The sequence below is a fragment of the Calliopsis andreniformis genome, chromosome 1 (assembly GCF_051401765.1).
Source record: "Calliopsis andreniformis isolate RMS-2024a chromosome 1, iyCalAndr_principal, whole genome shotgun sequence".
Taxonomy (NCBI): domain Eukaryota; kingdom Metazoa; phylum Arthropoda; class Insecta; order Hymenoptera; family Andrenidae; genus Calliopsis; species Calliopsis andreniformis.
In genome coordinates this window covers 5,506,241-5,528,092 of record NC_135062.1, presented here as the reverse complement: position 1 = coordinate 5,528,092, position 21,852 = coordinate 5,506,241, and the positions used below count along the sequence as shown (strand labels likewise).

The 21,852-nt window shown below is 32.5% G+C and overlaps 1 protein-coding gene across 1 annotated transcript in view; it reads right to left on the bottom strand.

Moving 5' to 3' along the window:
* The window catches only part of Barc (RRM1_TatSF1_like and RRM2_TatSF1_like domain-containing protein barc), a 108,303-nt gene that overhangs the window by 5,871 nt on the left and 80,580 nt on the right, over nt 1–21,852 (bottom strand). Inside the window, exons 4-5 of the mRNA XM_076377130.1 lie at nt 17,150–17,319; nt 1,876–2,062 (exon numbers count right to left, since the gene is read on the bottom strand). Coding sequence (XP_076233245.1) covers nt 1,876–2,062; nt 17,150–17,319 — 357 coding nt within the window. The remainder of the gene's footprint in view (nt 1–1,875; nt 2,063–17,149; nt 17,320–21,852) is intronic.

Genomic DNA, 21,852 nt, shown 5'->3' with positions numbered 1-21,852 from the left:
AAAACAAGTCCTTTTATCACAAGCTCATTATCCATATTTTCGAACATTTTATGCACTACCATTATGTATATTACTTAATGCAAATACAGGTAAAAATAAATACAAAAAGTTTACTTTGTCACGTAACACCTATTATTATTACGTACTAATGGTAAATGTAATACCAACTACCATGCCATCATTAAGCTCAAAATGATTGGTAATATAATATTGCACCATTAATGACATCTCTAATTGAGAACGCGTTCAGTTTAAAATTCTAAATTTTAATTGATTCATTAAAACTGATCGTTTATTCGTATAAATATCCAAAAGAAAGAATCAAATTTAAACCAGTGACAGAAGTTGCAGAATAAAAATTGAGAACGAAGTCTGCTTTCAAATTTCTTTCCGTTTCAAATTTCTTTCATAAAATTCCGTGCAGCATATTTTCAAAGCAGATGCTGTACGCTTATTCTTCATTCAGAAATATACAGTATATTTCGTATTGCACTGTATTGGCAGCAAATTCTTTGGGCAATCGATCATCCAACAAATGTCCAATATATGTGGCACGAGACAGAAGAATGTCTAATATTCGCCTGACAAATTGCAAGTATGGGAGGTGATGTAACATATTGAGAGAAAAGAGGTCTCCACACTCCATGCATCAGAGATTCACGATAAGATCCATTGTCCAGGGCGTAAAAAAATAATAGTCACAATTTTCACGGATGCTACATATTTGGGTTAATGGAAGTTCGTAAACAACTTTAAATCTCATCCCAGAAATTTTTCATCTCTACAAATTTTATAGTGAGTACAAAGATAAATTCGAACGATACTACATATTGCAAACATAACAGGTTGTTTCAGAATTTCCCAATTAATCTGTGTCAGTACACTGTACGAGTAGTCGAGACCTGAACGTTTGTAATGTTCGGGTACTCATAAATTACGGGTGCCTACACGAAGTTTAAATCGAGTCAGAATACTGAGAATACTCAAGAAAATGGTTTGTTTCTGATGCTGGCAATATTGTTACAGCGACGAGAACAAAACTAATATCAAAATAAGTAGATCAATTATGTTTCCTTTATTCCAGCTTGAAATAAAATAATTTTCACAATTCGTATCATGAACACGATAAAACTTCCGACTCTCAATGTTCAAGCTGAAAACCTAATTGAAAAATCATGAAGAAACATCACATTTATATTGTTACAAAGTTTCTAAATGCATAACCACCGATCGACCCAATTTTAGATTCGGGTGTCCGAGTTTACAAGTTTTTGAGTCCTAACCTAACCTCATTCAATTAGTGCCCAACGCGACCCAAGGTTCGGGTACCCGCACACCTCTACTTATAACAAAATAAATTAAGTTATTAAATGATATTAAGACCGATTTACGCAGTCTATAAGAATGCACGAAATTACTTAAATTATTGATTTTTAATAATCTTATAAGGGAAGGTACCCAGATGTTCCATTTGACAAAAAATAACGATTGGTAGTTGTGGCACTTTACCTTTCAATAACTGAAATGGGTGTCATTCGCTTATAAATTTTGATATGGGCTACAAAAATGACGTCAAAGCGTCGGTTATGAGTGAGCTCCGAAAATGGAGTGGTTTTCTGTTCCGTTTCAGATGGCTATGACAAGTGAGGTCCGCGAGATGGATACATATACAAAATTGACAAATTTAACAAATCTTAAAATCTTCCTAACTTCCCTTGTATCACGATTTACAAGCCTCTCTGTATCTGAACATTATCATATGACGTAAGAAGTATAATAATACTTTGAATAAATATTAATTTCGATCCTCACGTAATTTCTTAATTTTAATGTAAATTTAAATACCTACATACTGATATAAATATAAATACTTACATCGTAAATAATAACTTTTCGAACATCACCACATTTTTGACACTCCGACCTGATATCTTGTTGATATTCCAGCAGCAACGCAACTTCTTTGTCAAAGTCCTCTGGCGAGAAAAGGTTTTTTATAATCACTACTCTCTCGTGCTTCTGCGGTTCGCCTATCATACGCTCTGGCCTCCAATCAAATAATCTGTAACAAAGGATTCCTATTATAAGCAATTCAGTGTACAAAATAATTTATCTTTGCACCAACTAATCTTCAGTTCTCTATCGCAATTAAGATGAATTTACACTTTACTACAACAAATTTTCAGTTTATTTGCTTTACTATATTTATTTATACATATATCGATTACCAGTATTTTTATTAAATTAACATTAATGAAGGCATCTATAAATTATGAGGACCTCATGCAATATTAACAAGCGTGACATTACTGGAAATAATAAAAAGCAAAGTCTGAATTTTCAAACGGATAAAATATGCTTCAAGGGGACGAAATAATTCGCATGCAAATACAAAAGGTATTATGTAGAATGATTTAACCGTAAATGGTATGTGTAGCCTTTTGCAAACTAGAAGGTGTGGACAAGAGATTATACCGACGTCCAGTAATCTTACGGTGCACACGGACGTTAAAGATCTGTTTTAAACTTCCTTTAGATCGTTTTTCCATGCATATTGCACACCATAAATGCACAAGGTACTATAAGACGAAGGACGTCTCCTGAATCACCCAAGCATCATGATTAAAACATGACACATGGTTATTATTTGCATTATTATTGTTCGTTCTTGAAAGTGGAAGAAAAAGGCTTTAATAGCTTTAACTTTTTTTAAAAACATGTAGAATGTATGCGACTAACAATGAAGAAAGAAATAAAAGACAATCTGCTACTGACTTACACTTTAATTTTACTGTGTCCATTAAATATAAATACGATACTGTTAAAAACAGAAAAGTAGCGAATATTTAAATTTATGAATTTGAAACTTGAAATTTTAAATTTGAGTAGCAAACTCTAATAGATGCAAAGCATAGTCTCTATAGCATTTATATCGTAATATAATGCCTTATGTTACTTTTGAAATTTCATAACATGGAAACTATTACATGAATAATGCAAAATCCACCATGAATGAAAAATAATTAAAAGTATCAAATAGTAACATAAAAAATGGTTTTCATTCTTTATAGAAGTACAAAACCCTAGAATAAAATTTCATTCGAGAAAGATAGAGGAGTTTTATGAGGGATATGAACTGTTATGAAAAAAAGATGAGATTTTGACAATCTTTCTTCTACTTGGCTCATCCCATGTACATACATGTGTATGTATATCTAGATTTCAAATTAGGAAGAAAGGCAAATAAAAAATATGTAATTGTTTGAAGGTTTGCATTATATTATCCCCTTAAATGTCAGATCATATCTGATCTCTATTGCAACCACTGATCTCACAATAAAATCTAATAAATACAGATCATAAGCAAAAATAAAATGATGATGGATCAATCTGTTTTTCCGCTTGTATCACAGACATAGATCTTGCTTTATCCCTTTATTTCTACACGGTGTAGTTTGCTGGTCCGATTAATGAGGCGTAACATTCTGCGGCATCGTGTGTGGCAGACTCCCAACGAGTTCTGACATTATGGGAAGTCTTAACACATTTGCTCAACATCATACTTCAACTGAAGCGTTTAACCTTTTTCTAGTCGAAGAAAATATAAGCTCTATTTCCTCTGTGTAGCCACGTGCTATATTGCTAATTCCTAATCTATCATTGTAGTTTAATTATGCATTGTGTACATATAATACTTCTTCTATTTCACAAGAAATACCATTAGTGCGTACATATTTAAGTTTCTATTTTGAAGTGTGTTGCTTGAGATTAAATATAAATTTGATTTGGACAATTATTTGAATATCTACAGATTTATTTTAATACTGTTCAACTCTATTACATGTACAATGATTTTAGAACACTGCCATTTCTCAGGTCTCTGATTCCAATAAAAAAGACCATTGGCAAATGCAACTGATAATTAAAAATGCTATTTCAAATTGAAATCCAATATACACAGTTATACAAATAAAAACAGTTAAAATAATGATGCATGTACATACATATTTGAGATCTACGCAAATAGAAGCTAGTAGATAGTCAAACACCTTACTATTCGCCACGCGTTCACTTGTCAACATGCATTCTATTAAGAAAGACCTACAGTGTTTGCAGACTTTACGTGAAATATTTCGTAAACTAATAACCATTTGCATCTATAACCACATACATATGTTTTGCATCGATACAATGTGACTGACACCTTTATAAAGTTTGTCACCAAAGCTACCTTGTGTAATTATCTCATTAAACGCTATCAATCGAATGTCATCAAATTCGCTGACTGTAACTATAATTTACTATGGAGACTGCCTGCTTTTATTACTTGCATTAACGAAGAGTTACACCTCTAAATTTGTACAATTTTCGTTTCTTTCTATCATAATAAAATAGTACTTTACAGATTAGTGTTTTTCTGACCAAATGAACTCAAAGATGGCATAAACCGAATTATTTTTAGGATCACTAGTAACTAACTAATCATTAATGTATATTACCGCTGCAATATTTCATAAGACATTGATATATTCTACACAAGTTGTTATCGTTTACTGTTTTACAAAGAAAGATTTCATATGTACATTTGAAATACAGTCCATAAATTAACTCTCCTTATTGTTACTATTCAAATAAAATACTTTTAAAAAGTATTGTGTAAAGACAATCAAAAAGAAATCCTGAAATGAAATATTTTTGTACTCATGAATATAAATAATTTTTCTATTAAATTGAAATTAAATTGAAAAGCGCAAATGAAATACTTTATACATTATTTTACGAAGATATAAAAAACATATTATAATAATAGATACTATACAGAAACCCACTACGTAAAACAAATCCACAAAAGTCTATGACTTATAAAAATGGTGTATTTCTTAAAACGTTATGAGATGTAGATCAAAAAGGAGAAATGGTAACCAAAACCATGTTAAATTAAGTAACTTTTAGAATCCCCTTTTATAACAGTAATATACAGAAACAGAACTCAACAATTCATTTAAATAGATTTATTTAAAACAATATGAAGTGAAATGCTGAGTTTACACAATGTTGAGTCATACTGGGTTAACATAAAGGACCTACTGTTGGCTCTAGGTCCTTTTTAGAGAATTCCCTAAGCACCATATGACATACTTTTTTGTGTCAAATTGGAATATTGTCATCCATCATCTTCAAAATCTTTTTCATTACCCCAATATATGTATGTATACTATATCAAAACAATAATATACTCTAGATCTTCATTAAACAGATAAAAACGCAAGAATCGTTAGTTCTAAGTTCTAAGATAGGGCAAGTATCATCTTCATCCTCGAGGAATCATGAATGGAGAAACGAGCATGGTAATTTAACCACATCCGTAAATCAAGAACCCGTAACCAATCGAAAATTGCAATTCAGATATATTACCTACGCAGAAAATTACGATACTCGACACTCGATAATTAATTACCTATTTAACTCTCTCTACCGCTTGCGATCAAGCTAATCCAAGATTGATCAAATGGTATCACTTAAGTCAGCGTGATATCGCCGCCAGTTAGAACAGCTCTCGTGCCGAAACTCCATTAATATTCAGTGATTTCTGCCATAATTAACCGGGTGTGAAATCGACAATGATACCAATGGCTTACCAGCGAACCACGTAACTGCATTCAATGAAGTTCGATCCGCGTTGCTTGCTACAGATGTGAAAGATAAATCGATAAAGTGTCACTGTACGGTTTATTGAGCTTGTTCGTGCAGTCAGGTTATTAAATATGTACGATGATTTTGTATCGTACAAGATTATATTGATAGATAGCCGTGCGTGAAACACACATCGCAACATGCACCACATACACGCAATAAATCTTTGTAATTAGAGAAGACATTCTTTGGGATAGATTTACAGTGCCAGACTGACAAGTTACCAGATGTGGGAGCTACTTTTCTATCGCCCCTTTTTCCCATTATTTATTCGACGAAGAATTTACTAGCCAGACATTTTTTCTTGAAATGTTTCCGCAATAAGCAAAAATTGGATGCTGTTCAGGTCGAGTTTTAATTAACCCTCGGTTTTACGGTTATTTTTCAAGCAAACGTATATTCTTATTCTTATCGTACAGATATCATTACAAATAAAAATAATATAGTTACTTCAGTTTCTGTTAAATTTATTTTCAGGAACGAAAATTATTTTACTTCTGTAAAATACTTTAATATATTAATTTATATAAATACGGACAACATTCGTTGTTTCCATTCAAGTGGTTAATGTAATAAAATATCGATTCTATGAATGTCGCGTAACTAAGCATTAGATTGCTGAAAATGTATTTCTAATGAAGGGAGCAATAAAACAAAAGACAATTATTTACTAAAAAAAAATGTTCAACTTTTAAAAAACTATTACAAAGAATACATAGTTCTGTTAAAATCATGGGAAGTATCATACAGGAAAGTGATTAGAAGTGTTGAAGTGTGTATCAAAGGTATGTTTGAGGGACTAGAGATGAACAGTGACAAGCATAAATATGATGAAGAACGTGTTATTTTATCCTGAAACATTTTCTGTACAAACCATCTTGAGACGATATGGATTACAGAGAAAAAGTAATCTTGTCGAGATGGCGTTAAAAAAAGTATATGAACTGACAGTTCAACGAGATTAGGACAGTTCAGAATAAGAACCGACGAAAATAATTAAACTTTTTTTTATTAATATGTATATATATTTAATGTAGCATTTTGATGTTTAGGTTTTTATTTATATATTTTTAAATACTCATTATTCCCCCCTTTCTGCTGAATGTTGTATTCAAGGTCCTAATCATTTTTTTTTTTTTAATAACAATTACGAATAAAATGAATAAAATAAATTCGATTTCTTTTAAGAGACTGAAGATGGGCTTAAGATTTTGTAAAATATAAGTAATAAAAAGATATAAATAATGTGAAAGAAAGTTCCTTAAAATAATATACCTTTTATTGCAATCGAATTTCGAGAAGATTATTATTTCAAGAATTATAGAAACTGGTTCCAATTACATGCCCCGCCCAGTATATAAAATTAATAGCTACGTTGGAGCTCTCGTTGCACACATATGTGGTTTCATCGCTCTCAAAGGGTTAATTAAAAAGCTTTCTACATGTAACAATTTGCTTTTAAATCACTGCTTCACTATACGTATGAAATTAAACCACGATAAAAATTCTATTTCAAGCGAAAGAAAAATAAGAAATACGTAAATATAAGTAGTATAAACTGTGCACATATATTACGAAAGAAAATATATTACGTTATATATTTATCACAAAGAACAAATATTTGCAATGGTAAAAGATCACGCGTAACACGTTATCGCTTTTAATTTGCGAATGAGATAACCAAGGAATTTCAGGTACTGATGAGTCATACGACTAAAATTCTTCTTCAATATACTTGCTAATTCATTATCTTTTAGAATATGATAAAGGAAAACACGTAACTAATATGTTTAGATTCAATTTTAAAACAAATCAGAGGTTTTAATTAAACCTAAATTTGTTATAATAATAATATCTAATTTTGTATCTATTTCACCACTTATAGAATTTATACAAAAACTGATAAATTGTACGTATTTTATAACTAATATAACTGTCAAGAAAAATCATAGAGATGAAAATCTTTAATTTTGTTAAAACTTGAAACATGTACGTCTATCAACTATTAATATTAAAAATAACAAGTGGAAAGGACATTCAAATTAATAAGCAATTTTTTAAAGTTCTCAAAAACTAATGACGCAGATCCTAATATTGTACTTCCATCGGATATAAAAATGTTAAATTTTGATTCACCAGTCAATATTGCTTACTTCCAATAAAGAGGTAAGTGGATAACACTACAACAAATTTATTCAGAAATTCTAATCAAGTACACGAAATTATTACACGAAATTTCTAATCAAGTACATGAAACTTGTTCAACCCAGTACACGTATAAAACAAAAAAAAAAAACAAAAAAAGCAATTGTTTGCCTTTTGAAACCGAAAAGATGGTGTGCCTCCTTAAACATTAGTTCCACCTCCTTGACATGAATATGAGAAGCTAGAAAGCAATAGAACTCAAGTATTAGATGTCAACAGAATCGGAGATACTCAGTTGATCATTGTTCACTGTCAGCTGAGGAACCGTGCCCGATGAAAACGTGGGAATCACGAAGGAATCGACATTCAGCTTGCCGATATTCAGACCAGAGAAAATCGTCTAGATAGGAAATATGATAGTCGGTCGATTCGTGAATGCGAAAAGACCGTTAGAGCAAAGACTTCCGGGCACAGAACAGTCGAAGTGGACCTGGTTCGTTCGTTCGCAAATAACTGGTTTTCGCGAAGTTCAGGCCATCGAACTCTGTGCTCTCGTCCTACGACAGGTACCCGTGCGCTCCGATGAAGACTGCAAACGTTCGGGTAACTGATGATTACGAACACCACGGTCGGATAAGAAACGTGTTCTTAATGTGCCTGCAGATTTTGAGACGATAATGGCTTGACACGGTCACTACGACTCGAAGCTTTTCAACAGAGAACGCTCCGCTAACACGTGGAAGAACAACTATGTGGGATGTAATGCACGGTCTCTGTCATCGTAGTTACTTTTTCCCAAGGTGAATGTTTCCATTCAAACTGAATCTCAGCTCTCTGAGCCACACGTGATACGAACCTCGCATTAGGCAGACTGCATATGGAACACAGTACAATCTAAATAGTACCATAGGGCTTTGCAACTAATGCTCTTAAATGAAAGACTATGCGTTAAGCCCAGTGTCAGAGATTGAGGTGCAACATAGGCACAAGTTAGCGCATGTGGAAATGAGACGCATTTCTGTCTGTTACTATTGTCTTGTTTGTGATAATGATACTTTCCCAATACTCGACCAGTAGTTCACCATGATAACTCGAAACTGTATTCTTGGTATTGGGAAAGATATATAAGACAAAATTTTGTTGCTATGAGCTAAAAACTTATAAAAATAAAAGCTTCTATAACTTCAACCCCCTTTAAGATACCAGCACCGATACTCTCTACCCTTTTTAACAAAATTTGTAAAATTGTAATTGCATTAATGCCAAATTTAATAACATTCTGAGAACTCAGTTCAGAAGTATAAAGCAAAGTAGACGTAACACAGACACATTTATACATACAGAGATTATTCCTGAGTTTTTTGGTATTTTTGGACTTAGGGGACATCAAGATATTGAGAAATCTAAAAAACCAGGGAAGAGGTGTCAAAATTTGATCAACAGCAATACGGTCAATTACTCTCCTTCTGTTATATGCATTATAACTTATAACAGTTGGGAAAGCAAAAAGTATTTATATCGGACGCCTGGTTTCAACTATTTTAGCGGTCTGACAAACTACTTGCAAAAATAAGAATTGTAAAGGAAAAAGAACAATCATGTATTCGCCAGTCGGTAAATATCGGGAACAGATAAACGTCATGCGTCCAACATTTCTGTTTGCGCTCCCAGAGATATGTACGTTAATGGTGTATCGGTTTGAACTAGAACTGTAACATGTCATGAATATGCAGCACGGTGAATTTAGATCGAAATACCTCGGATTACCGTTCAATACTCTTCCATTTGCAAATCTGTAGAAATTCTCGACGACATTTTAATGGCCCAGGTCTTCCTTTCAATGAGATTAAAAACTGTGATTTCTTAAGGAGATAACATGTTCAATCTACACTCGTATGTAACGTTTCTCATAAGTAGATTGCGAACTTTTATGCATTTGTTGAAAATTTAAGTGAGAGAGTAAAAATAATACAGAATTCGAGTAATACATGGATATACAAGATATACATATGCAAGAATGTATAGCACATCAAATATAAAGTACACGTTATGGTACCTACATGTATATGGAAACTGAACGAAGTTTTAGTTCGTTCCTGTTATTCTAATAGTATTTACGAAAATTTAAATTGGCATAAACATTTCCAGTTCACTCATAAATTTATTAATAGACTGCGGATGTAAAATCACATTTTCGTTTATGTAGCTAAGGGAATGGAACATAAATAGAAATCTGTTTCATCTTCCATGTACTGTTTAGGTACTTTACCATTAACATTTTGTATATTTTTAGATACTTGTGCTCTTTTTTGTAAATGCATATGTGTCTGCAGTTTATTTATGTTATATCTGTGATTAAAAAAGTGCCTTATGTTACATTTTAGAGAAATTCAAGTAACTTTTAATTTAAATTTAAAATGCAAAATTTATATTTGCAAAACAAAGATAGGGTATTAAAGGAATTTTTTAATTTAAAAATAAAAGTTCAAGAAAACGTAAGACCATAAGGTAGTGTTCAAGTTGAAAACTTTAAACGTCAATATTTCGAAAAAAAAAAAAAAAAAAAAAAAAAAAATATCACTTATTTTTGTAGAATTGGTTTTATGTATATATGTAAGGTTATGGCGCGATTGATAAACAATGTATGAACGCGTACGACAGTATAACTGTATGACTTAACTGTATAAAGGCGTGAGAGTCGCAGTAAAATTGTCACTATAATTGCTAATGTACAACTATGATTATGCAAAAACTATTACACTTACAACAGAAATTTATGTCATACTATGTTTATGTCATACTCTTATATAGCTATCTAACATTATCAAGTCAAAGGGGCTTTGCTTTATAACAAGTAACATCGAAATTGTCAATAAAAAATGGGAACAGGGTAACATGTTAAAATTGACTCTTACACATGTTAAAATGGGTAACATGTTAAAATTGACTCTTGCACCGGAACGGTTATAACACGACTTCAGGTCGATAGTACCACAAGTTTATTTTTAAAAAATCAGAACATTTATGAAACTAAATTGTAATAATAAATGTAGAGAATAATCGTATTCAAACAAAAAAGACAAATCTATACCAAATCTTTTTAAAAACTGCAAGATCTTTACTCGTTTAGGTAAATTATTCTATTTCGCACTTATGACAAATATACGAAATATGGCATTTTATGTTTTCCTCATGTACACAATCCTTGCACTTTCTACACTATATTTATTTTTCATTTTGCCGTTTTTTTACGTATCGAGGCATTGATGTTACAGTCGTTCATCGTTCCTGACCATATCATGAAACTCGGATAATAAATTTTCACTAACCAGATACTTAAAAGTCCTAGCTAACGATTAGTATTACATTCAAAAAGGTCAGATTGAAGATTAAAAAGAAGAAAAAGCACTTATTTCCGTAGAAAATGTTTATATTACCCTTTTAAAGCACAAACACTAAGAAAAAGTTACTTTAGGGTGTCGAAAAGTCGTTTTACTGACTATACTTGTTTATTGCGTATCTATATTATTGGGACATGAATATGTGTATTTCAATTGTAATTTTGCATCACATATCCAAGATTTGCGCTAAAACCTGTGATAGATTTTGAATTATTTAACATGTTACTTTTGATCCAGGTCTCCCCTAATGAAAGTGGGAGCGCGCGCGCGCGCGCGCGCGAGAGAGAGAGAGAGAGAGAGAGAGAGAGAGAGAGAGAGAGAGAGAGACGCAATCCATTACATCTGTTACACTTTATGTTCTGCATCTTTGTTAAATTTATTTCCGCATAATTAATTCAGTCTTTGCCCGATCCGTCCACAATTGCTAGGACATTTTGGTTTACAACCACAGGTGTACGATGTACTAATTAAAACAATGCATGAGTAATTACTACTTTTTCAGAAGTTAATATGGATGGCAAAAATATGGAAAATATTTCCAATAGAATTGTGTTATAGATTACGTTTTTAATTACTTTTGCTTAACTCTTAAAACGGTAAAAATAAATGCACAATGCACAGATAATGAAATGAGGAAACATGTTCCAAATTTCGTATTAACTTTTATCGTTATGCTAATACAATACATATGCATATGCGAGGTACACGTACCATAATATATTTTAGATCATGCATCGAAACTCGAAACTATTACGAAACTACATAGAACATCCCTGAAAACCTGCCCCTATTTCTTGCCTTGTTCAACAGAACAAAACATGGAATCTATACCATGAAAACCTACTCGATGTATCTATATGAAGGATCACTGCCAATAAAAAAGAATCGTTACATCGGGCTATTTTTCTTCTATCCGAAGCAAACTTTGCTATGAATTTGCACGTTTCCCCCCAAAAATCGAGATATCTTTATTTATTTTTAAGCAAACGTAAAACACTGTCAATTTTTTAGCGGCAAAAATCGAAACATCCATACATCTTTCAAAACTGTTTTCCTATCCATTGAAATAAATTTTAAAACATTACACCTATAAATTTTTCAAACATACGTGAAACTAATATATCTCGTGATGTCAATCAACAGCTTTTGGAACAATTTACGAATGGAAAGTGCAAATATAAATGCATTAAAATCAAATACATGTAGCTTTAAAGCAAAACGGCACGTGTCACGTGGTTTTATTTTCAAGATATTACTGTTTAAAATTTTAAACCTTAATACTATCTTATAGAGAGGCTTCTTATTATACTCTCATTTTTTAAAGGAAATAGTTTTTTTAATGCAATCAGCTTATATCAAAAATGTAACCTCCATCTCAGTCTTCAATTGAGACGTACACTCAAACTATTTTAATGCGTCGTTTACTTCTGTTTTGTATTACAATCACAAATATACGTAAAGCTAGATAGCAAGTAACACTTCAGGTCGTTAAACATTGTTTGATAGTAAAACAAACATTAATAATCCTTGAAGCAAATCAGTCAAGGCTAAAATCGAGTGTGGTAAACCTGCAAACCCTAAAAATTATTTTTATTTTAAGATAAATTATATTTACATGTAATTTACAAGGTGCGTGAGAAACAATAAATAAAAATCACCTACTCTATGTATTGGACTTTCATGTTAAGCCTATTCTTCTCTTAATTGTGCAATTTATATGTTGTCGACGTTTTTTTTTTTTTTTAACCTACGCACTTGTTTTCTATGACTTTATTGAACCGTTTTCAATAAAAGCTCGCTTATTGGAATTCCAACGTTTTTAAATGAATTTAGTATGATTTCAGTGTATTTTTATTATATTCACTGACTGCTACTGCGACTATAGCTTAAATTATTTGTTTCGATGAAAAAATATCCATGAGACTCTTACGCTATATCATACTTTACAAGCGTCCATTAGCGTTTTCTATAAAACATTGTACACAATGTACCACTCAGCTTATTATAAAGCAGTAGAAGTTTACAAAAAATCGTTCTCTGATAAATATTCCTATGCTTTTATCATGAAAACCAGATTTTCTCCCTTTTATCATATCTGACTGACAGAAACACGGTGTTCTGAGGATATTTTTTTGTGTTAAATTACATGAAACAATTAATTCTCAAATGATTTAATTCAGCGTAAAGCATTAATCTGAAAAATTAAGGGTTCACGATTGTTAGTCGAATCCCACTCCTGCCTCTCCTAGAATTGTAAGATTTCATTCTAGTCTACCTAAATAGTCGGAAGATCATAACCAACCATTAAGCAAAAACAGAAGAAACAACCTGGACCAGCGCAAGACAGTACATAACACACATTCGGCGAAGTGAAGGGAGAGAACCCACAGTTTTTTGCTTATAACCGAGAGGAAAATACAGCAGGCTGATGCGCCAAGACGCATACGTACATCCAAGTTGCGTCGTTCTGACGTGAGCAATCCAGTCGTGCAGCTGCTTTTACCGGAACCCACCAACGCCAAGCAGTCTGGCTATACATATTGAGTATAATCCAGAAGTTTCGTGGTATCCAGTTGGAGCACGCCAGTACTCCAAGTTACTTATGAACACCGACAGTTCAAGATCTTTCAATTCTTCAAAGATTAAAATATACAAGGCGAAATAATAACGCTAGAAAACATGTACACTGCGTTTTGTAATAATATGAAAACACTCTACAATTTTATTTTTCTACTTTGCGATCAAGATTAAATCAATCCAAATATTTCCACGCGTTTTTTACGTGTACTGTACTTTTACTTTCGTTCAGATGAAAGTACAACATACTGCGACCTACAGAAGCATCGAGTCACAACGTTTCTCTGTGGCCATATATTTTAGTCGTGTAATTGCACAAGAATTTTTTAACACTCGATTACAGACACCAAATTGTACAGTTGAATGTACAGACGAGGTATGAGATATTATATATCCATGTTTTATTATAGTCTTCCATATTTAAATAAGAGTATTAGAAAGTGTAACACTTGAAGTCTACCAGACTCTGTGTCAATAGTTAAGATTTAATTTGTCGAATGAAACACCTACAGCTATACATTGACTACAGTATGTATGCCTGTTAACATATGCTTAAATATATTTGTGGATTTGAGACTTGGATCCTTGGATCCAAGACTTGGAGACTTGGATTTAGGTATTTAAAACAACAGTATTAGACATTAATGTATTATAGTTTGATAATAATATACTTTAACAGTGGTCTAATGATTTAAGACTTGCATAAACCAACGCGAATTTATCGAATTTACTGTAAATGGAGAAAACAGACACACGAATTGATACTGGTGCGAAGATGCCATGAAAAATTCGCGGCCACTGTGGGAAATTCACATTGGTCTGTGGGAGTCTACATATTTATTAGAATTGAATATCTACGCACATATTGAAAAGTATTGGTTGAAGGAAGGTATTACAAGGTAGTACAAAGTGCACTCTACTAAAACAGTTGGTCCCTCAGTGGAAGTTGATACTATTATGAGTTACTGAACATTATTAAAATAAAGAATAAATTCTCGCTATATGTTTATTATTTGTATCGTGAAGAGGGCAGGAAATTCTCACCTTCTTTGAATTTGAGCTGCCTGTTTATGTTGGGTCGAGTCACGTTTCAAAGGATACCCGCCCCCTCCTCCAAATAGTGGTAATAGCGATGAACATGTAACGAGTAAAATCTAGCGAATACATAACGAGAGCTTACTGTATCAAAAGAAAAGTTATTGTCTCATATACAGAAGAATATACTATCTAATTGAATTTGTCTACGTAAAAACAAAAGACACTACTGTTTATTAAGTTAGATGATTGAAATTTTCTTCAACAAAAAATAAGAATTTGGAGGAAACTCTGAGAATCGTACATATGATTTTAACGGTGTGCTAAGACTATAAGTTTTTGAAAGAATATATAATTCCTAGAACGAACATAACCATTCTCCAATATTCTTGAACAAAGTAATTAAGAACTAATTTCCATACCTTAACCCTTTCAGGCCTGATGCACATTATAATGTACACTGCATTAGTATTCCAATATTTCACTTAAAATATTAAAACTGTGACTGCAATCATGTATACCCTTTTTCCTTATTTTTTCTCTTTTGTTTTAAAGGGATTTATAAAGAAATTTTGATTAATTGGCATTGTGATCGCTATAGAAACGATGTAGAACCTTTAATACTATCACGTATGTCAATATATAAAAAATAAAAAATCGGTGTTTCTATCTTTGAAGAAAATTAATGCGATATTAAGGAAAGAAAAAATACATAAAACGCAAAATTTGATACTTCAATTTTACACGCATGTAAAAATAACAAGAATTCTCTTTTATTAGTAGTAAAACTTATATCGTATAATTCGGAATAAAAATATACGATTTCAATTTCGAGAGAACGTTCTGCTGCATTTATGCTGCTTCATAGAGAAAAAAGTTACTCCTTTTTTAGAATAAACAAACTTCGTTCTATATGCCTTTGCATTCGTATACCTCTGAACCGACGCATTTAAAGTTCAGCTGGGTTTTAGTTTACACAAAAGCAAAATGAATAAAAAAATATCATATTTTTAATAAAAGAAATACTACCACTAACTTCGTTATCTTTTACATACAATTATTTCACACTTCAATATCAAAAAAGATACTATACCATTCAAAAGCAAAATACTAACGATCTTGGATATTTAAAGAAACCAATGTTTGTAATCCTTTCATTACCATATACCCATGTTGAAATATATATTATTTCATTATAAAATCAAACGCAGTTTATACGTCTAAATGAATCGTTCAAGTGCACACAAAAAAATGTTCCAGAATGATGAAAGTGGAGATGCTGGTTAATATTTGATCGAGTTACAAGCGTAGTACACTTCAGTAGGTTAAATCTTGAAGAGCTTAAAGAGCAGAGGATATTTGCAGAAGCAGTAAGTGTACCGTAACTAGAAGGCTAGTGTAAAATGAACCGACGGATGTAGCGTAGGTTCTGATCCCCTGGAGACTGAATAGTAACATATGACACGCACACTCAGGCGGTTGCCAGCCAGAAAAGATGAATGAACTTGAATGAATGAAAAGAAACGATGGTAATATCCTAAGAAACGATTTTACAGGACGTGTCGAGCGTGAGAATTCGTTCTTTTCAGGGATGTCTCATAGCCCTAGGAGGATGAAAAACGTGGATTTTCTTTAAACGCCCTTTCGTTTACACTCGTGGAACGTCTAGACATCCCCTCATCCGAGTTTTCAATATCAAACTAACTGCATTACTGACGTGTAATCGCGATTATGGATTTATAAAACGCTATTTAGCACATTATTACCCAATTGTGATTGCTAAGACGAAAGTGAAGATGTTGATCAAAATGAGTTTGTAGTTAAGTTTTAGTTACTGATTGAAATGTTCGGTCATTTGTCCCACGAACATATCCAGATCAATATTTCGTAGATATGTTAATTTTTTATGTAGTTGTTAGAGAAACCTTCTACTTAAACGAATGCTTCTAGTAAATAAAACTTTCCTTAAAAGACCTAAATTTATATAAATTATTATGTCCACGAAAATATTCATACAAAGTATAATCTATACTGTAAGTTCTAAATAAGAACCTTATGAAATAAAAAAATCCAATTTAACATCAGATTCTTTTCTAAAATCAGGGGAAAGCAATTATATTTAAGCTACATCTATAGTAGTGTTCTGTTGTAATAACTAGCTAAATTTTATAAGAATACAATTTTAGAGATGAAGAATAGCTGTGACTTGTAGAAACGTTAGTTGAAATTGTTATGTAAGTAATTAAAGATATTATAATTACAGACATTTTACCAAACAGATGACGAATATAACTTACTTTTCATGTATCTTCTTCTGTCGGTCTTTATCTTTCTTCTTCCGTTTTGGTTTCAAGGCCGGATCGTAGGCATCTCCCTTCATTTGGAACTTTGCCCTCTGAACAGACAATGTTTTCCCTCTTAGCTGTGACTTATCCAAGATCTTTAGCGCCAAATCCACTGACTCGACCTGAAAAAGGATGAAATTTAAAGTTAGTTAAATTAGAAACATAATATTTGAACAAATAAATGAGGACAGAGATAAACTTGTCCTTTCACCCTATTCTGGATTCATACTAGAATAATAAAAGCCATTTACAGCACCCAATGTGCCCTCCAATTAAAATCAGATTTCTAAACTAATTTCATCAAACCAGATCGCATTGACCTTTTTTTCAGTAGATGACCATTTCCTTAATGCTTCTGTCACACTTTTGTTGCATACATGATATATGTATACAAAAAATTCGATCTTCAACCAATAAACTCATTTTCTCATACTGGACAATTTTATTTTGAAAATATTGCCAAATAATATCCTTTTTTATTGTCAACTCATGTGTGAATCACGTGATTTAAATACAATGCTGTCAAAAAGTTATTCTAACACAAAGTTGTGGTCTAATTTTTGTCCACCCTGTATTTGTCAAGCTTGCTTTCATAATAATTTTCACTCAGTGCGACATTACTTTGTCCTTGCAACGCTTAAATGGCGTGACGTTTATTTATCATTCTGATAGGTTAAAGTTAAATTGGAGAAACGATGCAGCTTTTGCATAACGTATTCTGTTACAACACAAACACTAATACTTTATGATTTTCATTACATATGTACACATAACACTGTTATGGTAGTACAAGAACTTAAGCTTAAGCATGATCAATAACATAACACTGTTATGGTAGTACAAGAACTTAAGCTTAAGCATGATCAAAACTTAAGATTATTTTATTTAAAATAGTAGGAAAGAATATCCGAAAAAAACTATAAATTTGGTTTAGAAGCAACGTAAAATCTAATTCATCTGCAAGCAAATGCTACGAGAAACTGGAGCCGTCTGTCAGAAAATATAACAAAACTACAAGTAACTTTGAAAACTTAAAACTAAAATGCAAAGACTTTCTAAATAAAGAATAATTTAAATGAATATTTATTCTGAACTATATTATTGAAGTAGATATATCTACGCTTCACTCTTTACCCATGTCGGATACTTCCACTTTCCTAATATAGCCAATTATCAAGCTACATCCCTTTGTTTATACAGTCCCTGGAAATCGAATCAGGACCACTCGAATGCTGAGAAATTGCCAAATTTTAAGATACCGTGGCTTTGAGCTGTCAAATAATGGATTTGTCATCTTTAAATTTCTTCTTTAAGAAAGGATTTTATACCTTGGACACCAATCAAAATAAAATCGACACAAGAGGTCTAAAAGTAGAGGGTTCAAGCCACACTTCGCTTCTTATTTAGCAGGTTCCGAAGAAATTGAACAAAGTTATGGAACCTCAAACTAAGTTTTCAATAATATCGGAATAGTCCCAATTCGATTATCAAGAACTATAATTATAACTTTGATACTTCAAGCTAAAATAATATTGAAAACCGAATAATTTCACGGTTCGCATCTTCAAAGTTATCAATCTCTTGCTTCTGACAGATTCGCTGGAACAGCTGAGCTGAACCAGATCTCCAGTAACAGAAACATCGCATTTATTGCATTCGTAATTGTCAGTAACATCGAATCCAGTTACAGCACATTAAAACAACCATTGGACGTCATTCGAGCTGTGCAGAAATACGCGACAGATACGCACTAGGAATAGTTAACGCCGGCTAATACCTCGAAACTGACAGAACCGGTAGTTCTGTCAGATTTATTTTCAAACTGCGTGCCAGTTCGAGTGGTATGGCGACCGAAGCGCTTTTAACCATGACTTCATATCATTTACGACAGGGCTCATACAGAGATGACCGTCTCAGATCATAGACTGGAATTTTTACTAGATGGCATGTCAGCCTGCCACCTGCCGCTAGCTAAACTGCATCGAGAATAAGTCAACCATCACTTATCTTTTCCCTTGCCAGTATGCTCCGCGAGCAAGATATCGAACCGGCTGATGATGTTCGTGTTTGTTCGCTTTCGATATCTCACGCCGAACCACTGGAAAGTTTCAACGTTGATCTTGAAGCTATTTCCTGGCTAAGAAAATATGGGACAGAGGAGGATAGACGCTCCACGACGGGTAAAAATATCGCTGTACATGAGAGGGAATAATTTTTGGGTGAGCTTGGAGCTTCAACGATTCACGAAAGAAGCTTGTGATGTTTGGATATCGATTCGTTCATGCACTATAATCGATATTAATCGTGTAAGTTTCACCTGGCAATATTAGTAATTGATTTTAGGATTCTTAAAATGATTTAATATTTAATATTGATACCTTAAAATAACGGCTTAACTGAATCAATTAGCTGAAGAACAGTGCTAGTCCAAAACGAGCCATTTTTAAGTAATTTTTAAATTGTATCTCGACCCTAGAGTCTAAGTGTATTAATCCATACAGAAAATAAGTGGACTTCATACACTCTGGCTCTGCGGTCTAGATATGTGAAATACACAGAATTACACGTTGAGACCAAATATTTCAACGTATGGTTTTTGGATTTGTGGTTTTGGACTCTTGAATACTCCTATATGTAAATAGGTAAAAGTATAAGTTGAATTAGAATTTATGTATGCAATTTGAAAGTAAATAACCTGCACTGCAAATAATATTAGCCACGTTACACAACACCGTAATCAACGATGGAAATGGTATCAACTGATAGTTCCTAAATTGTAGTTTCGTTTCGGTTAGCATCAGACCATGGAGGTGAAATGGATGCACATTTGATACTTCTATGAACAGTTATACGGGATGAGGTAGATATTTCAGGCAACTATCTCTAAGGCTAAATAGGATTCAGAAACTGTGTTAGTTAGAAATTCATATCAAGAGAGAGGTACGTTTAAGATAGAAATGCACTAATATCGCGTCACGAGAAATCACATGCTATCACGTTATCTATTATAGCAAAATAGATTCAAAACAAGGGAAAAATATCGGCTCACGCTACAGCTATCACTTTTATTAGTCTTTATTAAATCAGTTTTGCGCAGACAAGTTGACTATAACTGTTTCCCTATTTAATACTGATGTATTAGATCAATTTTATTACATAAAATATAAGACTTTTTTATATGAACAAGTAAGTACATATGTCTACTATTTGTGTGATCACTCTAGTGTACATGTATCTACTTACGCAAGTATATTGTATATTTACGCAAAATAAATGATTAGCAGCCAAACCTCAAAAGTAAAGAGGAGATTCTCCTCTATCACTTTTGCAGTTTGGCAGCATGATCGCGTTTCATTTTTTGAAGATATAGCTAACGTTCGGTTTTAGGTGTCGTCGCGCGCTAAGGGAACTCCCCCTACTAACACGTACCATGTACATATGTATGTAGTAAGTATTCTACAGTATTAAATATGCGTCCACCCCTTTAATGTAGATGACGAATAAAAAGTAAATAACAAATTATGTTTCGTGTACTCCACAAATCTTGAAAATTTAATTAAAAACAATGACTGATGTGTCAAAATAAATAAAATGTAAGTTAATAAATAATTTTCAAATTTCAATCGTATATCATATTTACTTTATTATGTGCTACTCACGAAGTTTTCTGCATCCTTTTATTTTTAATTTTACTAATTTCCCTATTGCAAATTTTTATTCTTTCATCCCATCCTAATGTTCAGAATCTCTTAATTCACTACTCTAACAAACTTTTACATCTAGACAAAGAACATATAAAGAAAGTAATGAATGAAAATATAGTAAGTGTGGAAAATGTGACACAAGCTTAAAATGCTACGTGTGTTAAGAATTTAGTGAATCAGGTAAAAGGAATTTCGAGAAAACCGTAAAGACACGAAACGTTAACTGACTTCTGATGCATCTTTCGTATTCCCGTGCGAGTCTACGACGTGTACCGACAAACAACCAAACTTTCACAATTGACGACCAGTTACTACTGCGTGAGAGTAAAGTTTCTCTGTATCTTATTGGATACGATTTCCATGCTTTTTTGGCGAGTCCCTACTCATCGCGGAAACAGCCATACGAATGCCAACGTGACAAGAATAGGAAACAGATAACATCGTTGGCTAATAAACGAAGACAAACGGTACAGATCGAGCAAATGCACAAGCTTCGTATGGTGATAAGAATCTTTTGCAGAAGAATTAAACTCTTGTACGCAGACAGTTACCAATTGGCTGACATACAATGCAGGTCACCAGTAAATTTAAAAGTTAAATGATAACAGAAATACCGTAACATTATGAAAAGATCACACAAAGCTAAGAAATTTCTTAAACTTTAATCTTAATAAATAATAAATAAAGTTTATAGTAGAATTAAAAATTTGATAAACAGAATCGTTGATTTTATTTGTTATTTTATCTTTGACGAAGACTTTTTTTCTCTCAAAAACTGCAATTCTAAAACAGGTGACTTCCTTCGAATTATATTATGCAACTAATAAGTCAACTATTGCTTCGTGTTATTAAGATACTATATTATTTATTTTTTTTTAAAGCTCTTCTATTTCACAAATTTTCCTTTGACCTAAATAGTTCCATGAATATTAAATGACAGCCTCAACTGTG